We start from the raw sequence: 17,939 nt of genomic DNA on the forward strand, positions 1-17,939 counted from the left end.
GTAGAGCATTGACGCTCTAGGCCTCTGTCTGCAGAGCCTACTTTTGGGTCGGCTCCGCACTGCCCCGAGTTTCAAGGAGCCGTAGCCACCTCTGCCCAGCTGAAAGAGTTTTATGAGGCCATGTGCCTCGTTTTTGGTCAAACAGACTCCCTGCGGCACCTTTGGCTCTTTGGGTTTGAAAGGGCTCCCTCGAGTTCTGTGCCAGCGACTGCTGACCCTCTTTACCATGGGTACGGGGAGAGTTTGGAGGGGTTCTCTGGACCCTCTAGAATACCAACTAGAGTATCCTGAACTGGACTGGGCACAGGAATTGGGTGAGGCTAGTGGTCTGGATACTTCTCCAGACACTGGCATGCTTTCTCCCCCCTACCGTGGCTACGCAGGAGGGAGAGTCATATTCTATGGTGGTCAGAAGGCCTCGAGCTTCCTTCTGTGGCAGTCAGAACTAACCTCCTGACTGAGGTGCTTCTGCCTGGTGTTTCCACCTCTGAACACGTTACCCTTTAAAGAAACCCTCACGAATGTCCTACTGTGTACCAGACCCAGCACAAGGGCTCCTGTGAATAGGACAATCGCCTGCTGCCATTGGCCTGCGCTCAACGACCCTAAATTCCTGTCATACACGCTACGCCTGAGAGCCTTGTCACCCAAGCTTCTTCTTCATCTGCCACATTCCCATCTGCCCCTCCGGATCGGGAATCAAAAAGACTGGATCATCTTGGGATGAAAATGTTTTCTTCCTCCAGTCTGGCATTGCGGTCGTAAATACTGCATGTCTCTTGGGCTGCTACACCCATGCCTTATGGTATAAGGTCAGCCAGGTGTTGCCGCAGGTCCCGGAGGAGGCTCGGGCCATCATTTCCCAAGCAGTTGCTGATGGGAGGGAGGAAGCCAAGTTCACAATATGTTGTGGGCTGGACACAAGCGACTCACTGGGCAGATCGTCGATGGCCTTAACGCACCACGCCTGGTTGAGGACGTCTGGCTACTCTGGTGATGTCCAGCAGCCTCTCATGGACATGCCCTTCGATGGCACCTGTCTCTTCGAAGACAAAGCGGACTCAGCGCTCGAGCGTTTTAAGGACCTCAGGCTACGACTCTGTACCTTGGCCTTGCAGCTGCTCCTCGCCCAACACAGTCTGCTTTTCACCCCATTTGTGCCTATGGAAGGGGCTCCCTCCCGCAACCCTTCGCTGCCAACCATGGAGCTGCACATGCTGTACAACCACTGTGTGGCTGTGGACGCGGATTCCATGGGCTTGTGTGTCAGGGAGCCAGAGGTCTGCCCAGTCAACCACAGCCCCTGCTGCAGCCTTCAAATCTTCCTAGTCAGTCGCACCATCCCGGACCAGTTGGAGGCAGGATCAGCCATCACCTGCCCCACTGGGAATCCATCAGAACGAACAGGTGGGCTTTGCAAATAGTCCGAAGGGCTACTCTCTCCCCTTCTAGACTACACCTCTGACCATGCCACAGTCTTACGGGCGTTTACCGGAGGATCATTTGGCACCTCTCCGCAAGGAAGCCATGGTTCTCTTGGCCAAGGGAGCCACAGAGAGGGTCCCTGCACCAGAAGTAGGTTGTGGTTGTTATTCCTGATACTTTCTGGTGCCCAAGAAGGACAATGAACTTCACCCTATCCTAGACCTCTGGGCCCTCAGTCTCTTCCTCAGGAAGGAGAAGATCAAAATGGTCACCCTGACTCTGGTCCTGTCTGCCTTGGACCTTGGAGACTGGATGGTAGCGTTAGACTTTCAGGATGCCTACTTTCACGTTCCTATCCTGCATGCCCACAGACGTTACTTGCTGTTCGTGGTAGGTCACGAGCATTTCAATTCACCATGCTCCCCTTTGGCCTTACCAGCACCCCACAGATGTTCATGAAAGTGATGGTGGTGGTTGCAGCTCATCTGTGCAGGTTAGGGGTTTGTCTTCCCCTACCTCGACGACTGGCTGTTGAAGGTGAGCACACCCCAGACTGTCATCCCCCACCTTCAGACTACGGTGAACCTCCTGCATTTGCTGGGGTTCACTATAAACGTGCCAAAGTCACATCTGACTCCCTCTCAGACGCCCCCGTTTCATCTGAGGTGTTGTGGACACAGTGCAGTTTTGGGCTTATCCTCCCAAAAAGGGAGTCCAGGATATTCAAGCTATGATACGATGTTTCAGCCTCTATCCTGGATTTCGGTGAGAATGACTCTGAGGCTGCTGGGCCTCATGGCATAACGCATCCTGCCGGTGACACCTGACAGATGGCATACGCTGGCTCTTCAGTTGGACCTGAAGTTCCAGTGGGCACAGCATCAAGGGAGCCTCTCAGACATGGTCCAGCTCGCGGAAGGAACTGTGCAAGATCTGCAGTGGTGGCTTTTGAATCACGATTGGGTCAACACAAATCCTTTTCCGTTCCCCAACCAGATCGCACAGTAGTGACAGATGCCTCACTCCTGGGATGGGTGGCCACATGGGAGAGGTGAGGATCAGAGGACGTTTGTCCCTGGCAGTGTCTGGGCTCCAAATCAATCTTTTGGAGCTCCAGGTGATTAGGCTTGCATTGGAACCATTCTTTCCCTCTCTCAAAAGGAAAGTGGTGCAGGTGTCCACAGACATCACCACTGCCATGTCAAGAGGCTTTGCGCCTCTGGATGTGGCTAGAACACCAGGGCATATCCCTGGTGATTCAACATCTGGTGGACTCTTTGAACGCCAGAGCAGACAAACCCGTCTGTTGATGCATAGCTGAGCACAAATGGCATCTCCATACAGAGGTGGCACAAAGTCTCTTTCAGCAGTGGGGACAGCCTTGGTTAGATCGGTTTGCCTCCACAGAGAACGCGCAATGTCAGCTGTTTTGTGCGCTGAAGTTTCCAAGGTGGCACTCGCTCGACGATGCCTTTCGTCTCGAGTGGAACTCAGGCCTCCTATACGCCTTTCGGCCAATACCACTTCCATCCAGATATCTCAAGTAGATCAAGAACGACCAGGCACCAGTAATTCTTGTGTGGGCACAAAGAGTATGGTATCCCGAGCTCCTGAGCATGGCCACGGATCCTCCGGTCAGACTGACCCTTCAGGAGGATCCCTTGACACAGCAGGGGACGTTTCTCCACCGTATCCTGTCCAGTCTCAGCCTTCGTGTGTGGAGATTGAGCAGCAGCAGTTGACAGCTTTTGACCTCCCTGTCCAAAGACTGCAATGTTATCTTGGCAGCCAGGTGTCCCTCCACCAGAACAGTATACACCTGTCGTTGGCACAAATTTGTGGTGTGGTGTACCAACAAGTCTGTTGATCCCCCTTCTGCTCCTCTGTCTGAGGTTCTGCTGTTCATCTTCTCTCTTGCCCAGCAGGTCTCTGCTTTGCGCACATTTAAAGGCTTTCTGTCTGCCATCTCTGCCTTTTTCAGACTACCAGATCAACCTCCTTTGTTCAAGTCTCCTATTGTTGGGAGGTTCGTTAAGGGCCTCACCCATTTGCTCCCACCTACCCGTTCATATTTCCCTGGTTGGATTTGAACCTAGTCCTTATTTATCCTTTCTGTACTCCTTTTCAACCACTACATAATTGTCCTATGTGGCTCCTCAAACTAAAAACGGCTTTCCTCATTGATACACTTGCAGAGTGACTGAGCTTGAATCTCTTTCTTTGAAGCCACCATTTTTATCTGTCCATCATGACAAAGTAGTGCTTTGTATCAGGGCTTCCTTCCTTTCTAAAGTGGTCACTCCCTCTGTGTAGGCTAATCCTTCACTTTGCCTACTTTTTACACACCTCCACATCCTTCTCATAAAGAGAGGAGACTCCTCCATCTGGATCCAAAAAGAGCGTTGGTGTTATACCTCAGTTGTACCAAAGTGTACCAAAGATTTCCGGGTGGGCGATCAACTTTTTTTTTTTTAAATATATTTGGGTGTGAAGATAGGTTGGGCTGTGCAGGAGCAGACCATTTCGCCATGGGTGGTGCTCTGCACCAAGATGTGCTACGCTTTCGCAAAGAAGCAACCCCCTGAGGGTTTGTGTGCTCACTCCACCATGCAACTGCAGCCACCACAGCGTTTGCACGCAAACTTACTGCCCTGGACATCTGCCAGGCAGCAACATGGGCATCCCTGCGTATGTTCACAGACCGTTACTTCCCGGACAGTCCAGTCCGCAGAGACAGCTACTTTCGGTCCTACAGGACTTTCTAGAATGATCTTGATTTGCAGCCCACCGCCAAGGATGGTATTGCTTGCTTATCTATTTTAAGGTATGGAATCTGCAACTAGAAGTCTCTACCAGATAATTTACCGAAGGTAAGTAACTTGTTCATCTGATAGACATTTTCTAGTTGTAGATTCCTTACCAACCTGCTCATCCTCCCCTCACTGCGAACCGATTTCTAGGGACAGAGATTCCATTTTCAGGGCCCTAGTTCTGGTGCACCATTCTAAGTGTACTTCATGGCTCTGCGCTACTGACTTGGAAAGTTGTGAAAAGAAACGGACGTCAGTGCACCGGGGTTGCGCCTATGTACGACCACATCATCATCATCATCATCACATCGACCACGACACCGACGACAGACGTGGAGTTGACCAATGCCACCTAATGTGGTACTATTCGAAGAAAAATATCTAGATCCAGTCTGACACCTTGGGGAAACTCCTAAGGTAAGGAATCTGCAACTAGAATATGTCTCTACCAGAGATAATTCGGTACTGAATGAAAGTAACTTGTTCACCATCTTTCTTCCCTCTTATGCATGGACACCTCTCTATATATCGCTTTGCCTCACATTCCATCCTCTCCCGCCGTGCAGTAAAGCAGCGTAACAGTGGAGTTGATGACCATGCGCATTATCACCATGAGGAGGAGTCATAGTACCTCATGACTCAAAAAACAACTTGCACCCATCTGGGGCCAACACTGGATTGCAGGAGGATGCACAGCATGTTAATCTACAGCACTACTTGCCACAAACAGGTGCTTGCAGCCTAAGTAACTTTTTCCTTTGAATCACCACCCCGTTTAACGGTTTGCAGATAACCAGTGCAAAGTTGAGCCTGCAAATTTACAGGTTAGCTCAAAATAATGAAGACTTAGTCCCATATTTATACTTTTTTAGCACCGCATTTGCGTAATTTTTTTACGCTAAAGCAGCGCAAACTTGCAAAATACAATTGTATTTTGTAAGTTTGCGCCGTTTTTGCGTTAAAAAGCAGAGCAAATGCGGTGCTGAAAAAGTATAAATATGGGCCTTACTGCCTTTGGCAATATATATGACATAAACTTTGAGCCATTTGGCTTTACCAAAGCAATATTTACCATGCATTACTAGAAGGCAGAAGTATTGCCTTTGACATCCTTGCCATAGAAGCAGTGTAGGTAAAAAATATGAAAAATGTACATCTCAGTGTATAAAAATATGTTCGATGGCATCTGTCGCTGTAGATACGCATGTTCTGCAATAGCTCGCCATCTGGTGTTGGGCCGGAGTGTTACAAGTTGTTTTTCTTCGAAGAAGTCTTTCGAGTCACGGGACCGAGTGACTCCTCCTTTTGTCTCCATTGCGCATGGGCGTCGACTCCATCCTCGATTGTTTTTTTTCCGCCATCGGGTTCGGACGTGTTCCTGTCGCTCCGAGTTTCGGAACAGAAAAAATAGTTAATTTCGGAAGATTTTCGTCGGTATTGTTGCGTTCGGGATCGGCATACTTACATTCAACACCGCATCGAAGATCGAAGAGCTCCGGTGCCCTTCGGGGTAATTTTTCGATCCTCCGTCGGGGCCTGGTCGGCCCGACCGCGTGCTGAAGAACGCCGATGGAACGGACCCCGTTCCGTTTCTGCCCCAAATGCCACAATAAATACCCCTACACAGACCAACACTTGGTCTGCAACCTGTGCCTGTCACCTGAGCACAGCGAAGACACCTGCGAGGCCTGTCGTGCGTTCCGGTCCCGAAAAACACTCCGAGACCGTCGAGCCAGAAGACTTCAAATGGCGTCCGCACCGACAGCCCAACGGGAGTTCGAGGAACAGGAAGAGGAAGGTACCTTCTCGATCCAAGACTCAGACTCCGAAGGATTCGACGATACACAAACCGTGAGTAAGACGTCGAAAACCACACAAAGAAACATTTACAAGGCCCAGGGGACGCCACTGCCACCAGGCCATGGCTCAACCCATAAAATCGGTGACCGACCGTCGGCACCGAAAAAGGCCCAAACAGTGCGAGATCGTCCGACTCCGGTCGAGACACCGGCACGCAGCCTTCTCGGGACCGAGAAAGTGCTGGAGACAAGCCTCGACACCGAGATGCCGGTGTGGACACGGCTCGACGCCGAGACAGCGGCACCGAAACAGATCGACGCCGAGAGGTTTCGGCCCCGAAAAGGAAAAAAGTCACCTCGGAGCCGAAAAAACACGCAGACACAGTTTCGACGCCGAAACAAACTGCAAGCGACCCAGCTTCAGGCTCTTATACAGAAGAGCACTCGCTAACCTCCCAAATGCAGAAGCATAGGTTTGAGGAAGAGCTACAAGCAACTGATGCGGACCATACGCAAAAGCGTATCTTCATTCAGCAGGGGACAGGAAAAATAAGCACCCTTCCCCCCATTAGAAGAAAGAGAAGGTTGGAGTTCCAGACGGAACAAGCACCACAACCAAGAGTGGTGAAAAGAGTTACACCACCACCCTCTCCTCCGCCCGTGATTAACGTTTCACCAGCACAAACGCCATCACACTCCCCAGCTCACACCACCATGAGCCAGGGTGACCAAGACCAGGACGCATGGGACCTATACGACGCCCCAGTGTCAGATAACAGCCCAGAGGCATACCCTACAAAACCATCTCCACCAGAAGACAGCACCGCGTACTCTCAGGTGGTGGCTAGAGCAGCACAATTTCACAACGTAAGCCTCCACTCAGAACAGGTCGAGGATGATTTCCTGTTCAACACACTCTCCTCCACCCACAGCTCCTACCAAAGCCTGCCTATGCTCCCTGGTATGCTCCGGCACGCAAAAGACATATTTAAGGACCCGGTCAAAAGTAGGGCAATCACACCAAGGGTGGAAAAAAAGTATAAGCCGCCTCCTACAGACCCGGCTTTCATCACAACACAGCTGCCACCAGACTCTGTTGTTGTAGGAGCAGCTAGGAAAAGGGCCAACTCTCACACATCTGGAGATGCACCACCCCCAGATAAAGAAAGCCGCAAGTTTGATGCAGCTGGTAAAAGAGTCGCAGCACAAGCTGCAAACCAGTGGCGCATCGCGAACTCCCAGGCACTACTTGCGCGCTATGACAGAGCCCACTGGGACGAGATGCAACATCTCATTGAACATCTGCCCAAAGACTTCCAAAATAGGGCAAAACAAGTGGTTGAGGAGGGACAGGCCATCTCCAACAACCAGATCCGCTCCTCCATGGACGCTGCAGATACAGCTGCACGGACAATTAATACATCTGTAACTATCAGAAGGCATGCATGGCTCCGAACGTCTGGATTTAAACCAGAGATTCAACAAGCAGTTCTCAATATGCCTTTTAATGAAAAAGAACTGTTCGGTCCAGAAGTGGACACAGCGATTGAGAAACTCAAAAAAGATACGGACACTGCCAAAGCCATGGGCGCACTCTACTCCCCGCAGAGCAGAGGGAATTACAGCTCATTCCGTAAAACGCCCTTTCGAGGGGGGTTTCGGGGTCAAAGCACACAAGCCAGCACCTCACAAGCCACACCGTCCAGTTACCAAGGACAGTATAGAGGAGGTTTTCGGGGACAATATAGAGGAGGGCAATTCCCTAGAAATAGAGGAAGATTCCAAAGCCCCAAAACCCCTACTACTAAACAGTGACTCACATGTCACTCACCCCCTCCACACAACACCAGTGGGGGGACGAATAGGTCATTATTACAGAGCATGGGAGAAAATCACTACAGACACTTGGGTTCTAGCAGTTATCCAACATGGTTACTGCATAGAATTTCTACAGTTCCCTCCAAACATACCACCAAAAGCACAAAATTTAACAACACACCATTCCAATCTCCTAGAGATAGAAGTGCAGGCACTATTGCAAAAGAATGCAATCGAATTAGTGCCAAACACACAAATAAATACAGGAGTTTACTCACTGTACTTTCTGATACCAAAGAAGGACAAAACACTGAGACCAATCCTAGACCTCAGAGTAGTCAACACTTTCATCAAATCAGACCACTTCCACATGGTCACACTACAAGAAGTATTGCCATTGCTAAAGCTGCACGACTACATGGCAACTTTAGACCTCAAGGATGCTTATTTCCATATACCAATTCACCCATCGCACAGGAAATACCTAAGGTTTGTATTCAAAGGAATACATTACCAATTCAAGGTACTGCCTTTCGGATTAACAACCGCACCAAGAGTCTTTACCAAATGTCTAGCGGTAGTCGCTGCACACATCAGAAGGCAGCAAATACATGTGTTCCCATATCTAGACGACTGGCTAATCAAGGCCCATTCGTTAATAGAGTGCTCAAATCACACAAATCATATCATACAAACCCTCTTCAAACTAGGGTTCACCGTCAATTTCACAAAATCCAAGATTCGGCCACGCAAGGTACAACAATACCTGGGAGCCATAATAGACACATCAAAAGGAGTAGCCACTCCAAGTCCACAAAGAATTCAAAATTTCAACACCATCATACAACGCATGTATCCAACACAAAACATACAAGCAAAGATGGTATTACAACTCCTAGGCATGATGTCATCATGCATAGCCATTGTCCCAAACGCAAGACTGCACATGAGGCCCTTACAACAATGCCTAGCATCACAGTGGTCTCAAGCACAGGGTCACCTTCTAGATCTGGTGTTAATAGACCGCCAAACTTACCTCTCGCTTCTGTGGTGGAACAACATAAATTTAAACAAGGGGCGGCCTTTTCAAGACCCAGTGCCACAATACGTAATAACAACAGATGCTTCCATGACAGGGTGGGGAGCACACCTCGATCAACACAGCATACAAGGACAATGGAACGTACATCAAACAAAACTGCATATCAATCACCTAGAACTTCTTGCAGTTTTTCAAGCACTAAAAGCTTTCCAACCAATAATAGTTCACAAATACATTCTCGTCAAAACAGACAACATGACAACAATGTATTATCTAAACAAGCAGGGAGGGACGCACTCCACGCAGTTAAGCATGTTAGCACAAAAAATTTGGCATTGGGCAATTCACAACCAAATTCGCCTAATTGCACAGTTTATACCAGGGATACAAAATCAACTCGCAGACAATCTCTCTCGAGATCACCAACAGGTCCACGAATGGGAAATTCACCCCCAAATACTGAACACTTATTTCAAACTCTGGGGAACACCTCAGATAGACTTGTTTGCGACAAGGGAGAACGCAAAATGCCAAAACTTCGCATCCAGATACCCACACAAACAATCCCAAGGCAATGCCCTATGGATGAACTGGTCAGGGATATTTGCTTACGCTTTTCCTCCCCTCCCTCTCCTTCCTTACCTGGTAAACAAACTCAGTCAAAGCAAACTCAAACTCATATTGATAGCACCAACTTGGGCAAGGCAACCCTGGTACACAACGCTGCTAGACCTATCAGTGGTACCCTGCGTCAAATTGCCCAACAGGCCAGATCTGTTGACACAGCACAACCAAAAGATCAGACACCCAGATCCAGCATCGCTGAATCTAGCAATCTGGCTCCTGAAATCCTAGAATTCGGGCACTTACAACTTACCCAAGAATGTATGGAAGTCATAAAACAAGCAAGAAGGCCATCCACCAGGCACTGCTATGCAAGTAAATGGAAGAGGTTTGTTTGCTACTGCCATATTAATCAAATACAACCATTACACACAACTCCAGAACATGTAGTGGGTTACTTGCTTCACTTACAAAAATCTAACCTAGCTTTCTCTTCCATTAAGATTCACCTTGCAGCAATATCTGCATACCTGCAGACTACCTATTCAACTTCCCTATATAAAATACCAGTCATTAAAGCATTCATGGAGGGCCTTAGGAGAATTATACCACCAAGAACACTACCTGTTCCTTCATGGAACCTAAATGTTGTCCTAACTAGACTTATGGGTCCACCTTTTGAACCCATGCACTCCTGCGACATACAGTTCCTAACCTGGAAGGTGGCATTTCTCATCGCCATTACTTCCCTGAGAAGAGTAAGCGAGATTCAGGCGTTTACTATACAGGAACCTTTTATACAACTACACAAAAATAAAGTCGTCCTAAGGACCAATCCTAAATTTTTGCCAAAGGTTATTTCACCGTTCCATCTAAATCAAACAGTGGAACTTCCGGTGTTCTTTCCACAGCCAGATACCGTAGCTGAAAGGGCACTACATACATTAGATGTCAAAAGAGCATTAATGTATTACATTGACAGAACAAAGAACATCAGAAAGACTAAACAACTCTTTATTGCATTTCAAAAACCTCATGCAGGAAACCCAATTTCAAAACAAGGTATAGCCAGATGGATAGTTAAATGCATCCAAATCTGCTACCTTAAAGCTAAACGACAGCTGCCCATTACACCAAGGGCACACTCAACCAGAAAGAAAGGTGCTACCATGGCCTTTCTAGGAAACATCCCAATGCAACAAATATGTAAGGCAGCCACATGGTCTACGCCTCACACATTCACCAAGCACTACTGTGTAGACGTGTTATCCGCACAACAAGCCACAGTAGGTCAAGCTGTATTAAGGACATTATTTCAGACTACTTCCACTCCTACAGGCTGATCCACCGCTTTTGGGGAAATAACTGCTTACTAGTCTATTGCAGAACATGCGTATCTACAGCGACAGATGCCATCGAACTGAAAATGTCACTTACCCAGTGTACATCTGTTCGTGGCATCAGTCGCAGTAGATTCGCATGTGCCCACCCGCCTCCCCGGGAGCCTGTAGCAGTTTGGAAGTTACCTTCAATTATTTATATATGTATCATCTCAACCTTAAATAAGTGCATACTTAGTCACTCCATTGCATGGGCACTATTACTACAATTCAACTCCTACCTCACCCTCTGCGGGGAAAAACAATCGAGGATGGAGTCGACGCCCATGCGCAATGGAGACAAAAGGAGGAGTCACTCGGTCCCGTGACTCGAAAGACTTCTTCGAAGAAAAACAACTTGTAACACTCCGGCCCAACACCAGATGGCGAGCTATTGCAGAACATGCGAATCTACTGCGACTGATGCCACGAACAGATGTACACTGGGTAAGTGACATTTTCATTCTGATTTCTACATCAGGTTTCTTAGCAGCATCTCACAATCCAAATATCCAAGCCTCCCAACACTCGCCTGGCCTTTTCATTTGAGGAAAGACCTGGGAACGTTTGCTAAAACACTTTTGCTTCTTCTGTAATCACCAAAGTGTTACATCGGGAAACCTAGGGTACTATTCTTTTCCAGCACTTGAGGCTTGTAGGGACCTGCCTGTGTTCCTGGCAGTTGCAGAAGAAGTCTTCTGCAGCTAGCACAATGAAGGTCATGAAGATTTTTTTTTTTTTAAAGCTTTCCACTGCCTTATGGGGTGCTTCTTTACCTAGGAAATGTTTGCATTGGGCTGCTCCCCCTACTGGTGATAAGTGATGCCACACAAGTGCTGCTTTCCAAATGGACAGCTGAGCAGGACCATGGCAGGCTCTAAGAGTTCATGCGGGCTTCTGTATCCCTGCCCTCCCAGCAACATTTGAATGTAGTTTCAAGTAAATCAACAATTTCAAATTCTTGTGCATAGATAGGAAGGAAGCTCAATTATGCTCGTACCTGGGTAGCCTGCTCCGCATGGGGCAATAGAGGCTAGGCCTGGTGGCTCCTCTGGCAGAAATCATATTCCAGTGGCCCCCTATCTTATAAAGGCTTTGCTGGTGGGGGGGGCTAGAGGAGAGAGACCCTGTGTGGGTTAGCTAAAGGTCCCATGCGGGATGATAAAGAAAACCACTGAACATGGTTAGATTTTTCTACACAAGGTATGTCCCAAGTCTCCAGCCATTGGCAGGTATCACTCACATAGTCCTCCATGAGTGAGCTTTTTACTTAGGATTCCCTGGTGCATTGGGATTTTAGCCTGTTGCTTCTGGTGGTCTCTAACCACCAGTACCATGCCCCAGTGGTCTCCTGACCCACAGAGGTAGATCACTCCTAGTTCTTTGTCCTACCAGTGACATTTTTCTTGACAGTGACCTCTAGAGGGCCACCATGACAGTACTCCTTGCCACTGTCTGCCTTTTCCTCAAGGCAGAGGGAGCTTCTCCAGAAGGGTTGCCATCCAGGTCCCTTGCATACCTCTGTAGCCACCAGGAGGCTGGGCTGACAACACCACAATATAGGCTCCTCCTCAAGGGGTTGAGCCACAAGTTATACGCATTCTCCAGCAGGCACATCCTCATTTACTCTAGACATTCTACAGCTCTTGCAGCATGGGTCATGCCCAGGTTAACCTCTCCGGGAAGGCAATCCGGCACTGGTCTAGGAAAATACTGCACATAGACGTAGGTGTCTACCCAGTATTTGTCTGAGTATACAGTCAACAGTGTATTGCACCATGGGCCCTGTTTCATGCAGTTCCTGACATTTTGTTTACCCCTACCAAACTGGCCAGACCAGTCTTTGTCTTTAGTGCCAACAAGATGGAGGAATTAGACCGTGAGGTCCTGATCAAGAAGACTATAGAAATGCACAAAAAAGGGAAGGAGAATGGCTCAGGCCCAAGATGACAGCATTGTTTTGGAGCTGCCAAGATTGGGCCCTATTCCTCCTCATCTTCTGATTCTGATACCACCTTGTGACTTAAGGGTTGGGACGTGGTAGAGGGATGACAGTGGGCCCCTTGAGATTTGCCATGGGAGACCTCCAACTGCCCTCCAGCAGTTGAAGTTAGCCTATTCTTGTGAGGTATCCCAGTATCCTGTTCATTTGATAGAAGCGAGAGGGTGGTCCTGACCAGTTCCTCTATGCAGGCCTTAGTTAAGTTCATTGGGACACACGGCACAACGTAAGCAGAGTTTTAAGTTCCCTGCTGAGCTACTTCTGCTACTTATGAAAAGACTGTAAAAAATGAGATGGCATGATTTTTGTTTCTTACACCAGAAAGGGGTGCCAGTAGCTAGGGTCATTCTAACTGGGCTGAAACTTTGACCGAGGGAGACAACGTGACCCAAGGTAAAGCTCTCCTACTCATAATCAGTGCATGCTGAACTTTCAGGGAAAACCGTGGTGATTGGATCTGCGATAAAGCTACTGGGTGGGAAAACTAAGGCACTTGCAACTCGAGTTCAGGGTGCTAACCATAGCATTAGACTGTGAGATACAGGACTTGCAGACCTTTAAGCCCAATGCATTTGAGGAAATTATGAAGATGGGCATAATATTTAAAGGCTGGACAACACCTTTGAGGTGGTAGCCTTCAGACTCTAGGCATATCATTGCTTTTTCATAAAGTGTCATTACTGACTGAGATTGCTACCATTTTGGCAGACTTACTGGATGTGTAGGAGGGGCATGTGCAGTAAGTGGTTTGCAATGTTTATAGTCTTTCCTGAAGGATAAAAATGATCTACTTGGCGTATTATTGTTAAGGCTCTGCTTTCGTCAGAAGGGAGAGAAACCTCTGAGAGCAGCAGTTAAAGCAAAGTTGGTGCTTCTGGATGGTGTCTCCTCCTTTTCTTTCCCCGCAATTAACCTGGATTGAACAGCAACATTTTGCGTGTCTATATAAACAAACTGGTGGCAAGCGGCCTAGCTGCCTCAGGGAGTTATCCAGTTTGCCTGAAAGTAGAGGTGAAGGAAAGCATTACTCGTTTTCACAAACTGATGTTCTAATTCTTTTTAGAATGATTTGCCATAGAACTCATCGTGCGGCTGAGAATTATTATTATTGTTGAGAGTTTGTACTGTGCAGGTCTACGGCAGTACCAGGCTCGAGTGGTTCTCCAATTTTAAGGCAGTGTCAGGAAAGTTTCTTTTATTTCATAAAAAGAGTTTAAAGCCTTCATCTCTCTGTTTTCATCTCCCCCTTCTTTGGTGTCCATAGGGACACAGAGTTTCGTTTTTGCTGTGATGTGTGGGCAGTAGTTTACTTAATGAAGCCAATCTTTGTTTTGTTAGTGTTTTTTTTTATTTTTATTTTTTAATGGGGGGTAATGCTTTATCACACTTTAACTTCGTTCTGCAGCAGTGTGTGAATTGCGCTGTCTGATTACATTAATACACTAATTTAAACTTAAGAGGACGAGGTATCTAATTTTTTCAGTCTGTGGGAGGAGTTAAGCAGTAACGGGATAGACCATGCATATCAGAATAGCATCTGTTTCCTTCTTTCCTTTCATAAAAGACAAGGTCACTTCACAGGCCTACAGAACGTTCTTGTAGTCAACATCCTTGTATACCATTCACCCAGGCAATCTACTCAGAGCCCGTTTTCCTAGATGTTCACAGCTACCCAGCTTTTTTTTTCTTTTGTTTTTTTTAAGGGAGAACTACGCAGGCTGCATCTTGAACCACATTCCTTTTCTTAGACACCAGTCCCTAGTGAACGTTTTGCTCCCAGGGATAGCTGATGAAGATAAACACACAACTGCCACTGGATCCGTGTCCCAGTAGGGTGAAGGGGCATGAGTGGGGGGCAGTGATTGGGCGAGATTCCCAAAAGACTGTCTAGTGACCATGAGTGATGGGGCAGCCTAATGCCATGACAGGCAAGTCCTCCCACCCTATTTCTTTTCCCCCCCTGGTGTCTACTAAGTCTGTGCTTATAATGTAGAGGGTGGATCTGAAAGTTTCTGGATGGGTGGGTGGAGGAGAGGTTGGGGAGGATGGGTTAACTTCCAGTCTTCCCAGAGCCCTTTCCCTGCCAGGTGCTAGATGCCATTGTGGGCTATGGGTGGCAAATGGAGCATCAGCATATGCTAGGGCATCTGCTGCTGACTGCCCTATCCCTATCCACCTCCCCCACCACTTCTGGTTGCACTCCAAACCTCAGGATTTGACCACCACTCCCTCCATTCTCCCGAGCCAATGTTATGACATGGAGGTCAGGTCTTCTCTAAAGGGATTTGAACCCGTTTGACTCAAAAAGCTCTGGAGGAGAAAGAACAGGACAACAAAACAAGACAAATTACTGTGATTGTGTTTCAGTACTCGTGATCTTTGCTGTCCCTCTTCACAACCAGTCATCCAATCTCACAGTATATGCTGTGTTCCATCTGGCATTTCCTTTTTTTCCCTTGCAGTGGTTTAGCCCAGAGTCAGTGCTGCTTTTGTCCTGGGGTTTTTGATCTTCAAGAGTTATTTGGGTAACAAGGCTCTGTACCTATATATTGTTTCTCTATTGTGTGTTGCAGGATAAAGAGTCTCTTCAGAAGCAGCAGTACAACAATGCAATGCAGATATCTGCACTTCAGTCGAAACTAGATGAAGCTCGACACCGTTTCCCTGCAGAGACTGATTCTAGTCATGGGCTGAAGGAACAGTTGCAGGCTGAACATGAGGCCTTATTGATTAGAGAGAAAGAGGTAAATTGAATAGGGAGACAACAGGCACTGGAAATTAGGTTAGCTGAATTTGAAAGCATGTAGTAAGCAGGGAGGTTGTTTGAGATCTTATCATTTAAAAAAAAAAAAAAAAAAATGTATTAGTGCAATAGAACATTGAGATGCATACTTTTAAACGATCAACATTAGTTACATCAGTTTTCGCAATATACAAATCCAAAGTGAGAAGAATATATGGGGAATGTGGAAGGAAGGGAAGAAAGGAGGAGGTGATAGAGCTATGCGATATACTGTGTGGGTCGTCTAGACAGGGGGATTGGGCACAAGTGATCTTCGTTGGTCTGGCACAGCCCTATGGAGGTGTGCTGGTGTACATGATCTGGCGAGGGGGGGGGGAAGGGATCAGAGGGGGAGTAGGGGAGGAGGAGCTCTTGCATGCAGTATCTCTGTTATTGATGAGGGGTATGGGGAATCGCTTATAATAATGTGGTACATTGGGAGCCGATGTATCAGTACAGCGCTCTCCTGGCTGTGCAGGAGGGGCTAGTTGCTTCTTCTGATAACGTGCAACAGGCGGACACCCATTTCCTTCCCAGTCCCCAGTGACTACCCCTCTGGGCCAGGTCTCCCTCCGTGTAGTCCTCTCCATTTACAATATGGTGCTTAGTGGGGGCCCACTCGTTTTGGCCATATTACTTTGGAGAATAAAATTGATATGTGGGTGTGGGGGTGGTTTTGGCGTGTTTTCCACGGGCCTCAGGGTCTGATTGTCATGAGTTTGTGTGGTGATGTTCTGGTGGTCAGGCAAGGTCGCTCTGTCAAGGCAGGCTGCAGTCGTCCTTGGCTTCTAAGGATGCGACCAGGGCGGTCCATGTGTCTATCCCTTTGACCTGTGATCCTCTGTCTTGAATTGAGTGTAATGGGTTTGCCTCCGCCCGGGGTCACTTAACCATTGTCGAGTGTCCGGCGCAGCTGGGGCCTTCCATCGCATTGCTATTAGCCGCTTAAATAGGATGAAAGCCAGCTCTATACATTTCTGCATTTGTTTGTTCTTTTTTGGGTGGGGACGGATACCCAGGAGAGATGACGCAGGTGTGGGGAGGAGCGGGCGTCCAACCAATTCAGCCATCAAGGTAGTTACCTCCTGCCAGGCGCGTAGGAGAGGGGGCATTCCCAGGTCATATGAAAAAAGGTTGCACCTGACTCCGCATCGCGGGCATTCATGAGGAGACTGTGGAAAAATGTGCTGCAGACGGTGGGGAGAGAGATAGGTTTGGTGTAGGTAATTGAACTGGGTGAAGCGGAACCTGGGGTTACGAGACACGGACCGGACAAGGTCCAGTGCCATGTTCCAGTCTCATTGATCTATTGGGGTCGGTAGGGTGCTGTCCCACCTTGCCTTTGCCCCAGGTTGTGCGACCTCCGGTTTATTTAGGAGTAGTTTGTGTAGCTGTGAAATGCTGCGTTGCTCTCCTAGACCGGAGAGCAACTCATGTAGTATTGGTGAGGCTGTGGGGGTTCTCTGTCTCTGTCTCTGCATCTCCAGGTGCGGCACATGAGCTGCTGTAGGACACAGTATGTCAAGAACCATCTTTTATCCACATCGTACCTCACAATTAATTCCGTGAAGGGCAACATTGTGCCATCCGAATATATATCCCCGATTTCCTGGACGTCTCTCTCGGGCCATTGTTGTATGTTGTGCTGCTTGGACACTCTAAAGATCCCAGGGACCGATAAGAGAGCTATCTTGGGTGAGTAAGGATCCCGCCTAGTATATAACGGCCCCAGCTCCAATGTGCTGTTCGCATTAGGATGTTGTTCTGGACGGTCTGACTGCTGCTGTCAAGCAGCCATTGCAGAATGTTTGTGTGTCTGAGAGCCGTCTGTACTGATTGGGCTTCCGGGTTCAATGGGTCCTGTAACCAACGCCATGTCCATTGTACCTGCGCTGCTGCATAATACAGCTCATAGTGTGGTGTTCCCAGCCCTCCCAGTTCTAAAGGGAGTTGCGTGGCAGCAAGGGCTGCTTGCCGACGTCCTCCGCCCCAAATTAACTCCGTTGTGAGACTATTCAGTGAGGCGAAGAAATCGCGGGGTATTTGTAGTGGCAAAGCCGTGAAGTGGTAAAGCATACGTGGCAGTATTATCATTTTGGCTATTGCCACTCTTCCTATTGGTGAAAGCGGTAGCGAACCCCAGAAGGGTAGGGATCCTTTGATAGAGCAGAGTGCTCGTCCCAAGTTGCCCTCCCTCAAGTCAGAGGCTTCGTGATATATTTGTATGCCTAACTACTTAAATGTTGTGTATGCCCATGGTAGTGTGCATGTGGGGGTGCTGAGCCGCCATTCTACCGGTGTCGGCGCCAGTGGGAATA

At 48.1% G+C, this 17,939-nt stretch overlaps 1 protein-coding gene across 1 annotated transcript in view; it reads left to right on the forward strand.

Annotated features, from left to right (window-relative positions):
• LOC138285504 (pericentrin-like) overlaps positions 1 to 17,939 on the forward strand; it is a 542,361-nt gene that overhangs the window by 166,196 nt on the left and 358,226 nt on the right. Inside the window, exon 10 of the mRNA XM_069225495.1 lies at positions 15,413 to 15,583. Within this exon, the coding sequence (XP_069081596.1) occupies positions 15,413 to 15,583 (171 nt within the window). The remainder of the gene's footprint in view (positions 1 to 15,412; positions 15,584 to 17,939) is intronic.

This window comes from Pleurodeles waltl, chromosome 3_1, assembly GCF_031143425.1.
Source record: "Pleurodeles waltl isolate 20211129_DDA chromosome 3_1, aPleWal1.hap1.20221129, whole genome shotgun sequence".
Taxonomy (NCBI): Eukaryota; Metazoa; Chordata; class Amphibia; order Caudata; family Salamandridae; genus Pleurodeles; species Pleurodeles waltl.